Source organism: Microcaecilia unicolor, chromosome 6, assembly GCF_901765095.1.
Source record: "Microcaecilia unicolor chromosome 6, aMicUni1.1, whole genome shotgun sequence".
Lineage (NCBI taxonomy): Eukaryota > Metazoa > Chordata > Amphibia > Gymnophiona > Siphonopidae > Microcaecilia > Microcaecilia unicolor.
In genome coordinates this window covers 299,568,427-299,586,950 of record NC_044036.1, presented here as the reverse complement: position 1 = coordinate 299,586,950, position 18,524 = coordinate 299,568,427, and the positions used below count along the sequence as shown (strand labels likewise).

The window sequence follows — 18,524 nt, the reverse complement described above, 5'->3', positions numbered from 1 at the left end:
TTTTTTTTTCAATCTAAAGCCAGTAATCACAGCAGCAGCAAAAGGGTGGGGGAGGGATCTGGCACCACCAGGTGTATCCCAAAGCCCACCAAGGACTCTTAATTCCAGTGCTCAACTGAACCTGTGGGATAGGCCAGGAGCCAGTATCAACTAAGAGCTGGATGTTACGTGCATCCACCTGCTACATAGAATACTGAAAATGAGGTTGCTGCACAGGGTCTTATGTGGTAGAGCTCTGGGATTTTCTCTGTCTCCACCTGCTTGTAGATGGGCATAACTTGCAAGTCTCTGGACTGAACTGTGGGACAACATGGAACCAGATATTGTCATATGTTACATAAAATCATGCCTAATACATAATTCCACATGTGACATATATTACCAGGAGATGTGTCTTCTAATATGAAAGGGTAGTTAACAGCTACTCCAACTGACATCTCCCACAGTGTGTAAGCTCATATGTCCTGTTGGTGATTCACAGGGAATATTTTACTTCAAAGCTTATGCAGAAGGCTGATTACTATGCAATAAGAATTCTTCATAGCTGGGCTAAAAGCTACGCACTGAGGGAACAATTTTCAAAGTAACAAGTTCAAGAGTACTTTAACCAGCAGATTTTATAGCAGTTCTCAAAAGGAAAATGCAGATACATTTGCCCTTTGAGAACTGCCTATGAGAAAAGGTATCCACATAGACTTTCATCTGAACTTTCTGCGGACAAAGTTTCTCTTCTAAACAGTAAAAACGACCTACATTGAAACATTCCTTAATCTAATCCAGCTCCTGGAAGTCTCTGCTCAATGCGTGTAAAAGTACACACATTGTTAACATAGTAACATAGTAAATGACGGCAGATAAAGACCTATACGGTCCATCCATTGAGGGGACTTCTATAAAGTTAGGTGCTGGGAAGATTCCCGCCAAGCACCAATTCTAGGCAGGTTGCTTAGCGCTAAGCAACATTTAAAGAATAGTGCTTAACGCGGATTCCTGCACCCAACCTTGGGTGCAAGAATGTATGTTTGCTGAAACCCAGTGCAAATGCTGGCACACTACCAATAGCAGTTGGGTTGCGTAAATGACCCTATTCTAAAACACTGTGCCTACATTTTGTGAATGCTCCTGACCCGCCCATGCCCTTCCTCTTGCCTCCTTTTGAGTTGTGTGCGTGACAGTTTAGTTGCAGAGTGTTACAGAACAGTGCACAGGCAGATGTTGTGCCTAAATGCAGTTGTGGTTCCAGGCACTAAGCTCTATTCTATAAATAGCTCCTAACTTTAAGCACCATGTATAGAACAGTGCTATGTGCTTTTTTTTGGCACTGATTTTTTAGGCACCGTTTATAGAATTTAAGTCCTTAATGTCAATAATTGGTTGTTAATGGCTTATTAAGGAGCCCTTTTACAAAGTGGAAGTAAGCACTAAGGCATACTTACTGCATACTAAAAAGACGCTCAGGTGTCCCCATAAGTACATAAGCACCGCCATACTGGGAAAAGACCAAGGGTCAATCAAGCCCAGCATCCTGTCTCTGACAGTGGCCAATCCAGGCTTCATGGTAGTTCTGGGATCAGCGAGCAATCCTGTCATAAAAAATAGCACAGGGGGCATGTTTGGAGGCTAAGAGTGGGCATGATCTTCATTAATGAGGTAGCAAGTACTTTGAACATTATTAAATATATATATATATATATATATATATATATTTGGGGGGGGGGGGGGGGTTCTTGAAGCCTGGATTGGCCGCTGTCGGAGACAGGATGCTGGGCTTGATGGACCCTTGGTCTTTTCCCAGTATGGCGGTGCTTATGCGTTAATCACCCACTACGGGGTTAGCATGAGATTCCTTACCACCTAGTGAACAGGTGGTGGTAAGGGCTCTTGTGTGATTTGGATGTCCATGTAATACGAACATCTAAATGCCTGTTTTCAGATGTCCAAAACAAGAATAGAGCTTCTAAAATAACCATCTTTACTATTTTCTTTCCATTTGTAAAGGATCGTTTTCAATGCAGTCAATTAAAATATCAAAAAGTTTTTTTTTTCTGCTCAGGAGATAATGATTCTGAAACAATCTTTTATTATAACAAGGTGTACAAATTAAAAATCAGAAATATTCTCACCCAGACTGCACAGCAAAAATAATGTAGATTCCCACAAGAATAAAGCACGTGCTCAAATGTACCTATGTTTTTTATGGCAGGATCAACAAAAGTTTGACTTTATATTATTTACTCTATGTTCTTTCACCGATCACATGCTCTTACCTGAAGGATGACCCAGTGACCCTCCTGTGCAGCTAAGTCCAAGGCTTGCTCTGCTACCACTTCTTGACCTTGCCCAAGGGAAACATTATGGAAGTTCCTGTTGTTAAATGTGTAGCCAAGTTTTTTTCCTATAAGAAATTAAACATTTTCCAGCTCCATTAATTATCAGAAACACATTTTTATTTCAAAAAGTATTAATGCTGCCCTCCGTTATTAAAGTTGTAACTCATCTGTCCTTATCTGGGCCCTGATGCAATGATTACAAGGAAAGATGTGTGACTGCAACAAGTGTGCTTCACTTCTTGCATATTACTATAATGAGCCACTGCTTGTAGAAAAATCAATAGGGACTGAGGAGCTAACAATCCTTATTGAGTTTTCAAAAAAAAAAAAAAAATACCTGAAAAGGGAACATAAGCGTTACTATACTGGGACAGACCGAAAGTTCCATCAAGCCCAGTATTCTGTTTCTAACAGTGGACAATCCAGGTCACAAAAACCTGGCAAAATTCCAGAACAGTAAAACAGATTTTATGCTGCTTATCCTAGAAATAAGCAGCGGATTTTCTCAAGTCCATCTTAATAATGACTTATGGACTTTTCTTTTAGGAAATTATCCAAACATTTTTTAAACCCTGCTAAGCTAACTGCTTTTACCACATTCTCTGATAATGAATTCCAGAATTTAATTACACGTTGAGTGAAGAAATATTTTCTCCAGTTTGTTTTAAATTTACTACATAATAGCTTCATTGTGTGCCCCCTAGTCCTTGTATTTTTGGAAAGTGTAAACAAGTAATTCACATCTAGCCGTTCCACTCCACTCAATACTTAATAGACCTCTATAATATCTTCACTAAGCCATCTATTCTCCTAGCTAAAGAGCCCTATCTGCTTTAGCCTTTCCTCATAGGAAAGTCATCCCATCCCCTTTATCATTTTTGTTGCCCTTCTCTGTACCTTTTCCAATTCCACTATATATTTTTGAGATCCAGCGACCAGAATTGCACATAGTATTTGAGGTGCAGTCACTCCATGGAGCGATACAAAGGCATTATAACATTCTCATTTTTGTTTTCCATTCCTTTCCTAAAAATTATCATTTATTTGGATTTTAGTAAAGCTTTTGATAGGGGTGCCCTACTCATGGGGTGGTCCATCACTGGATTTGCACTCCGGGGCTCCCACAATATACTTGTTTCATCCTGGCAGGGCCACCAAGAGGGGGCAAAATTCACCAGGGCCTGGCATCCAAAGGAGGCCTGCCCAGTGCTAGCATTGTTCTGCTGTTCCTATGCGCAGCAGCATCACACAGCACAGTACTTCCTTTCTGCCGCGTCTAAATAGCCTCTTTGGACGCAGCAGGAAGGAAGGACTCTGCTCGGTGGCACTGCCGTGCACAGCAACAGGAAAGCCATGCTAGCGCCTGGCCCTGGGGGGAATTTTGCTGCGCACAGTGACAGGAGCAGGACAAGTAAGTGGGGCGGGCTCGGAGGGGGGACCACACACTCACTAGGGTTATACTACAGGCAGTACCACTGCACCCATCCTTGGAAGGAGGATGCTGTAAAAAACAGATGGAATATACCCTCCTCTTTACTTTGACTTGGTATGGCTCTGAACACACCATCTTTAGAATGATAATTCATGAAAACTGATATTCAAATTATGGAAAGAATTTAAAGATGCCACCTGTGAGGGATATGGAGCTGAATAAAGAGGTAGCAGGAATTGGTCATAATTAGCTGCACTATTCCTACTGCAATAAAGCAAAAAGGGAAGTCTTTATAGGGGTTTGTGTTCAGACCATCACACCTTAATGTTTTTAGCTACCAACTCTCTGGATTTTTTTCAGATTTTTGCATTACTGTCTGGAAGTCAGCTACATGACTAAGATGTCTAAAAACTGTCCAGAGTTTAGATCTCTTTCTGGCGTTCTCCAATCCTCTGACCTGCCAAGAGTGAGCCTACCCTGTCTGTTTTCAATGTAACTAACCAAATCAGCTTCCTGATGACAGACCAGTATTAGACATGCTGACACCATAGGCAGCAAATTGGAAGGGGGTCCCAAATAGCCCACCTATGCCTTCTTCAGCTTCAAGCAGGCTCGGTGCTTCCTATGGCATGTGGGCCCCAGGCAATTGCCCTGGATGTATCCTATCCCCTAATGCCGACCCTGCCTAATATTGTTCCCTGTTTTACCATATACAAATATAAGAAACCTCAACAAAAGTCAACTGACAATTTTAAATAAATTTCAAAAATATACTGTTAGAATTGTGCTCATAAATACCAAGATAGCATTGGCCCAACATAGCACCAGTAAATCACACCTCTTTTTATTATAATCATTGCAGAAGAAATATATTTTAATATATCAATGAAAACACAACTTTAAAAATATAATTCCAAAAAGCAAAAACAAAAGTGGTCACAAATGCAAACACAAAAATGAGTAATTGAAAGTGAATTTACTACTTATCTCCAAGACAGTGCAGGTACCAGCTAGATTTACACACTGAAATAAAGTGATAATTCTCAGTCACTGACATGGATATGTTTCACTGAGGCTTCTTCAGGGAGACCCAATTCCAAATGGGTTCAGAATACAGCGTTTCTGCTGTTCTAACTTTAGCTGCTTCCTTAACCGTTTAGCAGTCTGAACATGGCTGCTAACCGGTTAAATTCTGGATCTACCCAATCTCTGTCCATGGATTTCTCCGGCACTAACTGGACAGTGTAGGGGTGGTCCACAGATGCTGTCCAGTTAAGTGCTGCTGAATATCTGTAGTTAGCCCTGACCAAGCCCCGAGCCTTTCTTGACCATTTAAATGGTTCTGACTATCAGGCGGTTCATTTATAGAATTCTAGCTCTCACGTGGGTAAGTGTACACTTGCACACATGCTACACTGAGTGCTAATTCTGTAATCAGCATCTGCACCCCTACATTTAGGCATACCCACTTATGCCATGGCATTAGCAGGCATCATGTTAGCACATAGCTTGCACTATTCTGTAAGTGACGTGCATAAATGTTGGTCTCCCCATGAATGCCTCCTTACATTTACATGCTAAGTGAGTTGCTCAGCTTTTAGAGTGGAGGAGTAGCCTAATGGTTAGTGCAATGGCCTGAGAACCTGGGGAACTAGGTTTAATTCCCCTTGTGACTCTGGGCAAGTCACTAACCCTCCATTGCCCCAGGTACAAAATAAGTCCCTATGTTTAATATGTAAACCACTTTGAATGTAACCACAGAAAGGTGGTACTGTATATCAAATCCCATCCCCTTTCCCCAGAACAGGCCTTTTATAAAATTATATACCTATACGTTATAGACACCGATATGATGGCATTTTCTTACTCCTGTTATTCATCTTATCTATCTATATGTTCCATCTTTGCTGATACCCTATGCTGTCTATTAAAATGTTTTATTGTGTACTGTGTTGATATTGTGTAAGTAGTATACTATAAAATCACAAAAACTGCTAAGAGTGAAAAAAAAAGTAAGAAACTAGCAACAAAATCACTCTATCATGTGTTAGATTCGGCACTAGGACAAACCTATCAATGTATCTAAATCAATTATAGAAAATAGCCTCAAACGCCCAGGGAACCTCAACATAGGACTCCACTGTAATGGCTATCATCATAGGCTCCTACCTCATTCCGAAAAAAAAACCCCACAGAAATCAAAAACTCCCAATTGTCACCAATCTTAGGAAGAAAACTTCTGTGGTCAAAAAACAGAGGAGGAAATGTCTTATAGTTAACAATATATCACTCCCATTGCACGAATGTAACACCTAGATGTACAATAGGATGTGAAAAACACAATACAAAAGCAAACGACACCCCATAGGGGAGCTCACTCATTCCATTAGGCCTAACCGAAAACTAACATACATCTCCCATTAGCAATGTATATCATATCAGAACCATTCAAAGTCTTTATATATATCGCTTAGAATCTTTCCACTTAGCTTGAAACAATGGCTCTGAAAATCCCACAGTCATTTGACGATCTTGGCTTGAAATGGAAACAATATCCCTTCTATGTTTCCTTACAACTGTGGAAACTTCTTCGGTTCTGCACGCTCATGAGGGCTCCACATTATTACTGGTATCATAATAGTTCAGTTTCACATGGGTACTCCACTTTTAACTCGCAATGTCTTTTGCCATACTTTTTATTGTTTGAATATTTTTACTACTGTAATTGTCTATTGCTTATGTTTGACTTATTCTTGCTATACACCACCTTGAGTGAATTGCTTCAAAAAGGCGGTAAATAAATCCTAATAAATAAATAAAAATAAATATACATACGCACGCAGTTCCTTTAGGCATGCCTGGGGGCGTAGTTTTGCGAGGGAAGGGGCGGAGTTGTGATATACCTAAGAATCTGCACAACTTTATACTTCCTCCACAGCAGGTGTAAACATGTGTATTGGCATTTTTACACAGTGGGGGCTGGTTCTGAAACCCTATTTCATAAGGGCACATAGAGGCGTATTTTCAAAGCACTTAGACTTACAAAGTTACTTGTAGTAATCTATGGAACTTTTTAAGTCTAAGTGCTTTGAAAATACATCTCATAGTTACCTATGGAACTTTGTAAGTCTAAGTGATTTGAAAATAAACCCTATTCCTTTATAAAATAGGTTTCTCACATAGGTGCTTGCTATGAAATCAGGCCCATTAAGGCAAATGGTTTGTTTTCCATTGCTTTCTGTATGTGTAAAGGAAAACAAAAATCACACAGTCGGTGACAAATGTGTCCTAGGGACTTTTCCTGGGTCATAGACCAATACGCTAACCACTGTTTCATGTTTCTCAGTCTGACTGACAAAAGACTGCAGGAAACAAGAATCATCTGCAAATATTGATTCTGTAAGTAATGAGATAGAACTCATGACAAAAATCAACACAGAGATTGTTTTTTTGCCAAAGTCAACATGTTGTGGTTTGGAAGATGATCTCTGTGCTGCTGTGATATAACTTTCAGTACCACATGACCCATGTACCTTGCTTCTCCACATCCTTTAATGGATCAACGCCAGGGGACAAGATAAAGAACATAGGTGTTGCAGGTCCAGACTCTTCAAAAGATGTTGCAAAGTCTAGAGATCTTCCGACAACATATTTGCTTCCTAGCTTCTCCTCAACAAAGTCCCTGTGAAAGAAGAAATTTTCAAATTGGATGCATCTTTTAGTACAATTCCTCCACAGCAATCAAATAGACATGACTGTTATGAAGGTATAACATAGAATTATTGAGGTTGTCTCTGCAAGTCAGATCTAGCAGGTCCAGGGTTGTGTGTTACGCAGAAATGGTACTCTCAGGCTCAAAGAAGAAAAGGAAGGAGGGAAGGAAGATGTTTTTCTTACTTTGGTGGCCCCTGCTGGTCAAAGAGCAGCACTAAGAATGTTGTTTAGAGTTGGTTTTAAACCCCCTTCTCAGTCCTTGCATGGCTGAGGGCATGCGGAGCTGTCTGCACATGCCATCTGGGAAGGGGAGAGCTGAAGAAATCATAGAGCAGGAGTCCTCAAATCCAGTCTTTGAGGTCCACAACCCAGCCTGGTTTTCAGGATTCCATAATGAATAAGTAAGAGAAATACTTGCATTCACTGCTTCCATTGAATACAAATAAATCTCATACATATTCGTTGTGGAAATCCTGAAAATCAGGCTGGGTTGTGGACCTTGAGGACCCCTGACATAGAGGGAAAAAGACGGTAACACTGATAATTAAGGAGGCAATTTTCAAACTACATAGGAACAAAGTCTGGGAGTACTTTTTACTTGCAGACTGCAACAATTACAAAGCAAATGTCTGTGCATACTCATTACATGGTAATCAGTTTTATGCTTTTCATTGAACATCCTTCTAACTCATTGTAGATGTAGCAGGCTGTCAAGATACGTCTTCCTGTGCAGTTGCAGATATAACATTTTGGCTCCCACTCCAGAGCTGTGCCAGTCAAGTCTGAATAAGGGACAATCTATTCTGGGGAAGTAGCTCTATAGAATTAAAGCTTTGGCTTTTGGGGTGGGAAGTATAAATTCTAGAGTTAAGAGAGGGGTTTAGGATTAGGCTTTTTTTCCTTGAAGAGGTACAGTAAGGAAGATGTAACAACTGCACTGGATAGATTCCCCACTCTGGGGCCAATCAGGAGCATTCGTTTCCTGCTCAAGGGGCTGCCACTGGATCACAGCTATCCCTTGGGTCTCACAGAAGTAAAGAGAGGCCAGGTTCCCACATGACAGTGAGAAGAGTCAGGGGCTGCCAGCTCGATCTGCAGCTGCTATAAGGAGGAAGAGGGATACATCAGTGGGGATATCAGGTCCTGCCTTCAAGAGAGAAAGAAGTGAAGAGTGAAGCATATAAGCAATAAGGTCAATGCTGCTTTCAATACAGGTTGTAAAAACCACTGTAAGAACTGGTGTAATGCAACCAATCTGTGAAGTACTCTAGATTTGGTGGGAAAAAAAAAACTGCCAAAATGTGCCTCTCAACTCTCAAATTCAAGCGCTTCTCTGGACCGACATGACAACATCTCCTATCCAAGAAATAAAACCTGGATAGGAGATGCTGTTACGTTGGTCCAGAGAAGCGATTGAATTTGAGAGTCCACTTCTCTCCAGCTTCCAATCTTTTCCTAACTATTTCCGCCAAATCTAGAGTACTTCATGGATTGGTTGCACTACCCCCGTTCTTATAGTGGTCTTTACAACCTGTAATGAAAGTAGCATTGACCTTATTGGTTACATGTCTTTGAGAGACTCCTGAGGCAGGCCAATCAGCCGAAATGTGTTGTACAATAAACTTTTGAGTCCATAAAGTTGTACAATAAACTTTAGACACTAAACATTGTCAACATATATATCTTTGAGTCATCTTTACTGTTTCCTGTGTGGTATAACAAAAGAATGTCATTAGCATAAAAATATACAGAAATTCCAAAAGACTGGACGAAAGCAGCAAGAGGGCTCAAGAAAAGATTAAAAAGCAGAGGGGAGAGGATTGAACCCTGGGGCACTCCACGGTGCAATTCTCTTTGATCAGAAGTGGTATCGGAGAGAATGACTTGGAATGTACAATGAGAAGAAAAGAAGTGAACCAAGAGAGGACTCTACCAGTGATGCCTAATGAAGCTAGATGTGACAGTAGAAAAGAATGATTAACCAAATCGAAAGCGGCTGAGAGGTCTAAAGAGACAGTTAACACAATTCTATATAGATCAAAGTGTAAGCCCCCCCTCCCCTTTCCTTCTTTCCTCCCTCTCTCTTGTTTTCACTTAATTTGATTCTGGATGTAGATTGCTACTTCTTAAATGTGAGCTCCAGTGTTGCCATACTTTGTAGCATATTGCTTGTTGTTATGTTGTGAGCTCTTGCTTATATTTGTATTGAAAACCAAGAAATTCAACTTAAAAGAAAAAAGTGTAAGTGAAGCTCACTGACCAGGGCTGCCATGATGGTTTCTGTGCTATAATGTGACCTAAATCCTGATTGAAGAGGATGTAGAGCGAGTACTTTCTCAGGAAAAAAAAAAGACGTGAGTTGAGTGAACACTATTTTTTCCAGAACTTTGGACATATAATAAAGGTTCAAAACAGGATGACAAAGATTAGGAAAAGTGGGATCCAAAGTGTCTTTTTCAAAATGGGGCAGACTATGACAACTTATGCAGAGAAGGGAAAGTGGTAAAACTAGAAGACATGAATTGAGGTTGTGGGATGGTAGACTTAGGAGTAATGTCAGAAAATTCTTTTTCACAGAGAGGGTGGTGGGTGCCTGGAATGACCTCCCAAGGGAGGTGGTGGAAAAAAAACCTGTGGCATTATTCAAAAACGCATGGGATGAACACAGAGGATCTCTAATCAGAAAACGAATGATATAAAAAACAAAACTTAAAGGGTTGTATATATGTGGTGCTTAGATGGTGACTGGCTGCATCAACAAAGGGTGGTGCTGGGCTGCCTTATCTGGTTTAGGATGGGCTGGAGAGAGCTTCAATGGAAATTCCAATAGTTTGGAATGTGAGGACAGTGCTGGGCAGACCTTTACGGTCTTTGTCCCGTAAACGACAAGACGAAGTTCTATAGGCTAGAGTGGGCTTTGACAGCAACTCCAGTAGTCGGAACATAAGGACAGAGCCTGGCGAACTTCTATGGTCTATGACCCAGAAACACAAAAGAAAGACCATGATCAAGTTGATTTAAATCTTGAAATGATAATGAATGTGATTGTTGGGCAGAGTGGATGGACCATTCAGGGCTTTATCTGCCATCAATTACTCTCTTACTCTGTTACTATATTTTACTTTGATTTTATGGATTGTCTCATTGCTTTTATATCTTTGTTACTCTAAATATTTTGGCACTTAGGAAGGACAAACTAAACTGGGGTATTTATTATACTTTGCAGCATCTTCCTCTCTTTCCTTTTTAAGGTATTGTTATAGTGCCTGCCTACAACATTTGGTTTAAACTACTAAACAACTTTCAGGGGACTCTGATTAGACTGTGAGCTTGGGAGAACACTGAGGTACACATCTGGGAGGAGTTTGAGTAGGCCTGGGAGAGGGGGATGCCAATAGACACTAGGGAGTTTTTCTCTCTTTTTTTTAAATATTGGGGTCAGGGATGAGGGAGGGGCCACTAGACTACCAAGCATATACAATGTTGGGGGGTAGGGGGCTTGGAGGGAGGGAGAGGGCCCACTAGACTACTGGGGATTTGTATTTTAGGGGCAGCAGTGATAGGTTAGGATAGAGGATGGAGGGGATACCGATGTACAAAGATAGGTCAGTGGTTATCACAAAGGTCCAGGAGAGAGGCTTGTCAGCTATTCTGACTGATGCAGTGGGGTGAGCTAACCCTCAGGCCTGGAAGGAATTTTCTCTCTCTCCAAAAATTCTGTGTATTGGGACAAAATATCTAATAGCTTCTTTAACATCTTATTTACATGGGCTATGCACTGGTGCCTAATGTGAGATTTTGCTTCAGAACAAAACCTTATTTTGCATTGGACGGCTCTAAAAATTGCTAAGCAACCACTCACTAACCATGCGCTGCTGCTCACAGTAACTTTTTACATCAGCCCCTGAGTATCTACAATGAGGTTATATGGGGCTTAGCCTGATATGCCTGCAAATAATAGAAAAAGCAAAATAGTGATTATCCGCAATGAGTTGGAACATTGATATGCTTATAAACAGAATAGATAGCTGAATATTAATTAATTGCAATGAGTTTGGATATCTCTAACTAATATGAATAATGCATCAAGTTAACCACTGATGGCTTGCAATCATTAATATGAGTTTGAAAAATTAAGTGGGAGATAGAAAAGATTACAGATTTTAAGAAGCACTGAAGTTTTCAAATTTTGCACTGTTGTATGGAATGATAAAGAAGAGCTGGTAGTTTTTCAGAGCACTGATTCAAAGTGGCAGTATTACATTTTTGAGGTCTTTTCCTCTTTTAAGATTATAAATTTTATCTATTGTTTATTAACATGATAATGCATTAACAACATGCATTGTAAAAAAAAACAAAAGTAGTCACAGCAATATTCTTACTCTTTTCTTAGTAGATATCCGCATTTTTAGGTATAACTTGTCTGGAATGTTTTTACGTTTGGGGAGCGTGCCAGGTGCCCTTGACCTGGATTGGCCACTGTCGGTGACAGGATGCTGGGCTAGATGGACCTTTGGTCTTTCCCAGTATGGCACTACTTATGTACTTATGTACTTATATCCCTTGAGTAATTGCATAGGACAGCCATAAACCAATTAAACAGATCATTTCAATGATAATTATCCAAAATTTATAGTCCGCTATTACCTCACAGTTCTAAGCAGATTACAATTAGAAGAGGACTGGACATGACTTTAAAAAAAGTGTTTCCTAACTAACCCCCCTGTTTACTAAGCCGTGCAGCAATGCTGACAGATCCCATTCAAAGTAAATGGGCTATGTCGGCATTAGCGCACTGGCAACCGCTTGTGTGGGGTAGTAAACAGGAGGATAAAATTACAATTCATTATGCAATACAAATTCCTGGAAAAGAAATATTTAATTTTTATTATTAGGGGAAGTTGCCAAAATATTCGAGATCTCGTTCCCTAGTCTAGCTGCTTGAAATGCGAATTAACTTTCAAGTAGTTTCCATCTCTACTTACCTTTTACAGATGGAAAAAAGAAAAATAATTTAAATTCGTTTTCCCCACAGGCTTTGGTGGAATTGTAAAATCGAAAATGATAATATAAATAATTTGGTGCAAGTCCATATAACACTTTAGATTCCTTTTACAAAGTGGCGCTACCGATTAGCGATACACTGAATGCAAAGAAGTCCATTGAATTCCCCATGGGCTTCTTCATATTCAGCGTAAGCTAATTGGTAGCTTTGTAAAAGGAGCCCTTTGTAAAGGAAACATGAAAATCTGAACAAGACCCTGGCTTCTATAGGGAGACAATGAAGTTTCTCATAGAACTGGAAGATTCGATCAGACTTCTTCAAAGAAAAGATCGATTGAAGTGAGGTACTCTGTATGGTCTGAATTTTTTTTCTTTTTATTAACAATTGCTTAGTACAACTCAAATACATACTACTACAATAGTCTAAATGACTAAGTAGTAAGGCTTGCACAAGTAGCCAAAATTGTTCCTCTGTAAAAAATTTACGAATTTGACAAAGTTTCCTCATTAACAAAAAAGTTTTTCTAATTAAAAACTGAATGTGCGTTTCTAGAGAAAGTGTTTGATCCAAATAGATTTCTAAAACTTTTCTAACTGAAAAAACTTTATACTCTGTTTGATTTATAGTAATAACTGAGCAATTAGGATCTGGTTTACTAGCAAGAAATGTAAAGTTCATTTTTTCAGTATTCAGTTTTAACTTATGTTCTAACATCCTTGTTTCTACTATCTTGATACCTCTTTGGATTCATAAAAACTGTAGATTTAGAGAATAATTATAGGGGATCAAAATTGTGATATCATCAACATAACTATATGTCAAAAATCTTTGTTCCTCACATTCTGATGACTATAAAAAACATATTAAATATTATTGGGGATAGTGATTAACCATGGGGCACCCCACAAGGATTTCGCCAAGTAGCGCTGCGTACGCTTTGTAGCGCTATATAAATGCTAAATAGTAGTAGTAGTAGTAAGTATCCAACAAACACTCCCTCATCTTGACCCTATATGATCACAATGTTAAAAATCCTCGAAGCCAGTTGAGTACTTGGCCAGTTATTTATTTATTGCATTTGTACCCCACATATTCCTTCCTAGTGGTAGATATATTAAAGAGAATAGCAGTTAGCAGGTTCTAAGGCATAGAAGGAAGGAATGAGGTGTGTTTCCTTTGGGGGATTAAGTGTTCCTAGTCTTGCGATGTGATTGTGTCAGGACCAGTTTCACTTCTTTCTATTTTTCCATTCCTCTTTTTGTTCGTTTTGACGTTCATGATTGTAGGGGTGTTCTCTGAGTGGCTGCGTGGTTGTGGGATCGTCAGGAGGGTAGGCTGTGTTGTAGAAGTGGTATTCTCAGGTGTATTCTGAATTGTAGGTAGTTATTCTTGTATTTTAGGTCTCTTGGGACGGAGTTCCAGTTTTTGGTGCATATGTAGGTGAAAATTGTTGTGTATGAGGTTTTGCAAATGCACGTACAGCAGCTAATTAGTATGTAAATCTGTACCACAGCTTACAATGTGCACCCAGTGCACTCCACAATCTACAGTATAGCCTGTAAAATAACCTCTACTTTTACAGAAACTTGACCCCTAGAGTAGTAGTGTGAGAATACCACAAGAGGTGCCAGTTTGGGAAACTGCGCCAGTAATGCAGGAACAACTGGGAATTGCTCATGCCAAGGGACTCACTGGACCATCGGGTATTGACTGATAGACTTCTGGGGGTGGGAGCTTTGGATCAGGGAGGCCAGGAGTCTGATCACGGGGGAAGATTTTACATCAAGTGGGGGGTGATAATCAGGGGGGTGGGGTTGACAACTCCGAATGGCCTTTTTAAGCTGCAGCAAGAGAGCATCAGGCCACACCTTTGAGGCCCAATTCTCCCAGGCTGCTAGAAGAATATTGCTTGTGAGGTGGCTTGCAAGCAACATTATTCAATTGTCATGGGGGGGTCAGCAATCTGCAATACTGAAATACCACAGGTTGGTGACTCTCTTGATGATTCAAGATGCAGTAAAAGTACTTCTTTTACCACATCTTAATAATTGCTGGTGAACTGGGATCTCCCATTGAGCAGCTTCCCCTTCCAGCTACAGCAGGATACCTTAATGAAGCCTCATCTCCTGCTGCCGAAGGATCAGTCCCATGATAAGAGCTGTGGGACTGGTCCTGCAACAGCAGGAGATGACGTTGTATTCAGGCATCGTCTGTTACTGTAGGAAGGGGAGGCGACTGCTGGTGCCATGTCAGCGAAGTGAGTTAGGGGTGGAGCTGTGGGCAGGTCTGGAAAGAGCAATGGGTGGAGTGGGAGCATGCCCTAAATCTCCCGCTAAAAAAGATGGCCCCTTGGCAGCTCTGAGATAGGTTTCTGTGAATCGCACTTACCGCACTGCGTATGTCATGCGATCAGGCCTCAGACAACGCATCATACATAGGCGCTGCAGAGCTGTTTTGTTCTTCCATTCTTGGGGGAACTTCTCTTTTTCTGGACATTCTGATTCCACAAATTTTTTCCAGCGTTTTGCAGAACCCTCGATGTCTCGATCCAGGTTCTTGAATTCATCCATGGAGGAGAGAGCCTGGGAAATGGAAAGAGAAGCATCTTACAAATAGATAATGAATAATGTGCTTCCAGGACCCCACAGGACCATGAGGAACTGCTGAGAAAAGGAAGAATAGTTTCTGATATGTCATAACATTTCAGCATGGAAGAGAATTGGGTCACACAGTTTTACTTGACTAACACAATACATTTATGATTTATATATTCTGATTTGCTGAGTTCAACTCTCAAAATCTAGGCACAAATGTGTTGTTAGCCCCACTAAAAAGTGTTACCTTTAATTTGTTCATCTTTTCTACGTACAGCATGTAAGCATATTCAATGGGACAATCAACTTATTAAAACAACTAAGGCAAAACTGCAATGAAATTAAATACCAACAGACAAGAAAAGATATGACCCCATTCCAAAATACCTTAATGTGAGTCTATATATAAGATATGCTTCCAGCATCTGGGCAATACATACAGAATACAATAGTCTAGGTGAAATGTGATGAAAACATGAATTAAAATATGTAATAAGGAAAAATCAAGACAATGCCTGATAGAATGTAAGTGCCGCAAACTAAAGAAGCCTTTCTTCACAACTTGTGAAATTTGTTTATCAAAGGAGAGTTTGGAAACAATAATGATGCCAAGATACAGGAAGGAGTCTACCGGGGAAATAGGTAAATTGAAGCAGTGAAGTCCTGTCTTTAACCACTACGAGCTTAACCAGTTAGTGCAGAATATCGGCCCAAAATGAAACCGGATATTCAATGCCGGTCACCAGAAACAGCCTGACATACAATATCTGGGGTCAGCACCGACCAGGGCAGTAATGCGGGCTGCCTCCCGCTGGCTGAATATCTGCCCCATGGTCTTTTAAAATGATACACTGTACCAGACACACATTAGTATAATATAAGACACCCTGTACCAGATGTGTGGCCTTGTAATTTGAAACACTGTACTAGACATACAGCAGTAAAGTCTTCTGTCTCCATTAAAACATTAAGTGCCTTGATAATTTACCATCTTCTTCATTTTCTAGACTTTTGCAACATGAAGCATGTTTGGCTGTTAATATCATCTTCTAATTAACAACAAATGATCAAACTGCATTACTGCATATAATTCTTTTTACTATTGAAGTCTAAAATAACCTTTCATGAATCTGAAGAAACTACTTCCAAATGTTGTCTTCCTAACTAGAGGAAGGGAGAATTACACTCAGAATACATAGAATGAAAAACCAAGATGAATTAACCTAATAGCAGCATAGCCTTTGACAAAAACCTAATTGTATTTCAAATGTATTTGTAGCTATTGGAATTTGATAAAACCTAAAAAACTAATAAAACGTTATGCTGGATGAAATTGAATCTGAAGAGTACAGGGGGAGGCTAGCTCTGTGAAAGTTGAAGCATTATGGCCAGTACCTGGGAAGTGGATACCTGTAGGCCTCAGACACCAGATGGAATGCAGTTAAGAAAAGTGGGCACAGCACAAATGGTATGAGTGACCCTCTAAGGAGCAGATATTCTTTTAACCACTGTGAACCCAATGGCCTAGCAATGGACAGAGAGATTGGCTCCCAAGTACAGAGCCCACGATCATTCAGTACAATTGATTTAGGAGGGGGATAATGGAGGTTTAAGGGAGCAGCCTCCTCTAAACCCTCCTGTAGAGTGATGCTCAAAACTAGCACGTAAAAAAATTAATGTACTCAACAGCAGTTGCAAATCACTGATTATGGAGCGGAGGAGTAGCCTAATGGTTAGTGCAGTGGCCTGAGAACCACTAGGACGTTTTTAAGCCATAATGGAACAAAACAAAACAGTCCAGGACTAAAACTAGGACATTTTGAGTTAGACATGTTTTATAATGAATAAAGCATATAAAAGTGCCCTATATGACCACTGGTGGGAATCAGAAATGACCTCCCTTTACACACTCAGTGGTCACTAACCCCCTCCCCCCCCCCCCACCCCCCAAAAATGTGATTAAAAACATTAATTGCCAGCCTCTATGCCAGCCTCATATGTTATACTCAGGCCCATTAGAACAGCATGAAGGTCCCTGGAGTAGTCTAGTAGTGGTGCAGTGCACTGCAGACAGGTGGACCCAGGCTTCTGGCTTCTACTTCCTCCCGCCTGTTACACTTGTGGAGGAAACTGTGAGCCCTCCAAAGCTCACCAGAAACCCACTGTACCCACATATAGGTGCCCCCTTCACTCGTAAGGGTTATGGTAGTGTTGTACAGTTGGGGGTAATAGGTTCTGGGTGGGTTTGGGGGGACTCAGAAGACAAGGTGAGGAAGCAATGGTGAAATGTGTACCTGGGAGCATTTTATGAAGTCCACAAAAGTGCCCCCTATATGCCCTGTTGCTTTCCTGTGATGTGAGGGGGACCAGTCTACTAAAATTGTTGGCTGCTCCTACATCCTAATGGCGTTTTGCTTTGCACTTGGACATTTTTGTTTCCTGAAAATGGACCAAAAAGCAAAACATCCAAATCACAAAACCTTGCTCAAAACAGTATTTTTGAAAAAAAAGATAAGACGTTTTTCTTTTTTGAAAATGAACTTCTTTCCTATTCAGATTTTGGACGTTTTTTGCAAAACATCCAAAGTCGGACTTAGACGTCATATTGAAAATGCTCCTCTTTATGACATTCTACAGAGAAGTAATGATCAGCACTGTGGATGACCCCTGCTGGAGCATGTACAGATAGGAAGAATTTAGACTGACAGATTACTCTTTCATGGGTGCCAAGCATCCCCTATATTGAGCCAGTTCTTTTATTGGGTCCAGGGAGCTATAATTTGTGCTGTGTTAGCAACCCCAATCTTTTTGACAATTTGCTATCTACTTACCCTTCTAGCTAGGGTTACCATATGTCTGGATTTACCCGGGCATGTCCGGGCAACCGGGCGGGTTTTGCCAATCTGCCCATTTGTCCGGATTCCTGAACAAACGGGCAGGCTGGTGGGTGGGCCGTGCCAGCCTGCCCGTTTGTCCAGAAATCCGGACAAATGGGCAGATTGCTAGCCTCCCCTCCCCTTACTTACTAGTGCCCTGGTAGTCAAGTGACCTCTTCTGTCTTCGGGGCAGGAAAGAGCCCCCTGTTTCCTGCCCGGAGCGCTGCCCTGCATGCATCCTTCCTGTTGGTGATCCTCGGTTCCGAAGTGACCTCATGAGACTTCAATTCTCGGCAGCCATTTTGAATCGGCGCTGAGGATCACCAACAGGAAGGATGTATGCAGGGCAGCGCTCTGGGCAGGAAAGAGGGGGCTCTTTCCTGCCCCGAAAAGGTCACTAGACCACCAGGGCAGTAGTAAGGTAAGGGGAGGGGGGGTGACAGGGAGGGGGGGGGGGGGCAACAGGGTATGTGACAGGGGGAGGGGAAAATGTGACAGGGGGGAGGGGAAATGTGACAGGGGGTGGAGCGAGGGTGTGACAGGGGTGGAGCGATGGTGTGAAAGTGGGCAGGG

General features: G+C 41.0%; 1 protein-coding gene across 1 annotated transcript in view; it reads right to left on the bottom strand.

The window, feature by feature from the left end:
* Positions 1–18,524, bottom strand: part of DNAH9 (dynein axonemal heavy chain 9) — a 408,742-nt gene that overhangs the window by 50,798 nt on the left and 339,420 nt on the right. The window contains exons 60-62 of the mRNA XM_030208005.1: positions 14,870–15,063; positions 7,296–7,444; positions 2,268–2,395 (exon numbers count right to left, since the gene is read on the bottom strand). Coding sequence (XP_030063865.1) covers positions 2,268–2,395; positions 7,296–7,444; positions 14,870–15,063 — 471 coding nt within the window. The remainder of the gene's footprint in view (positions 1–2,267; positions 2,396–7,295; positions 7,445–14,869; positions 15,064–18,524) is intronic.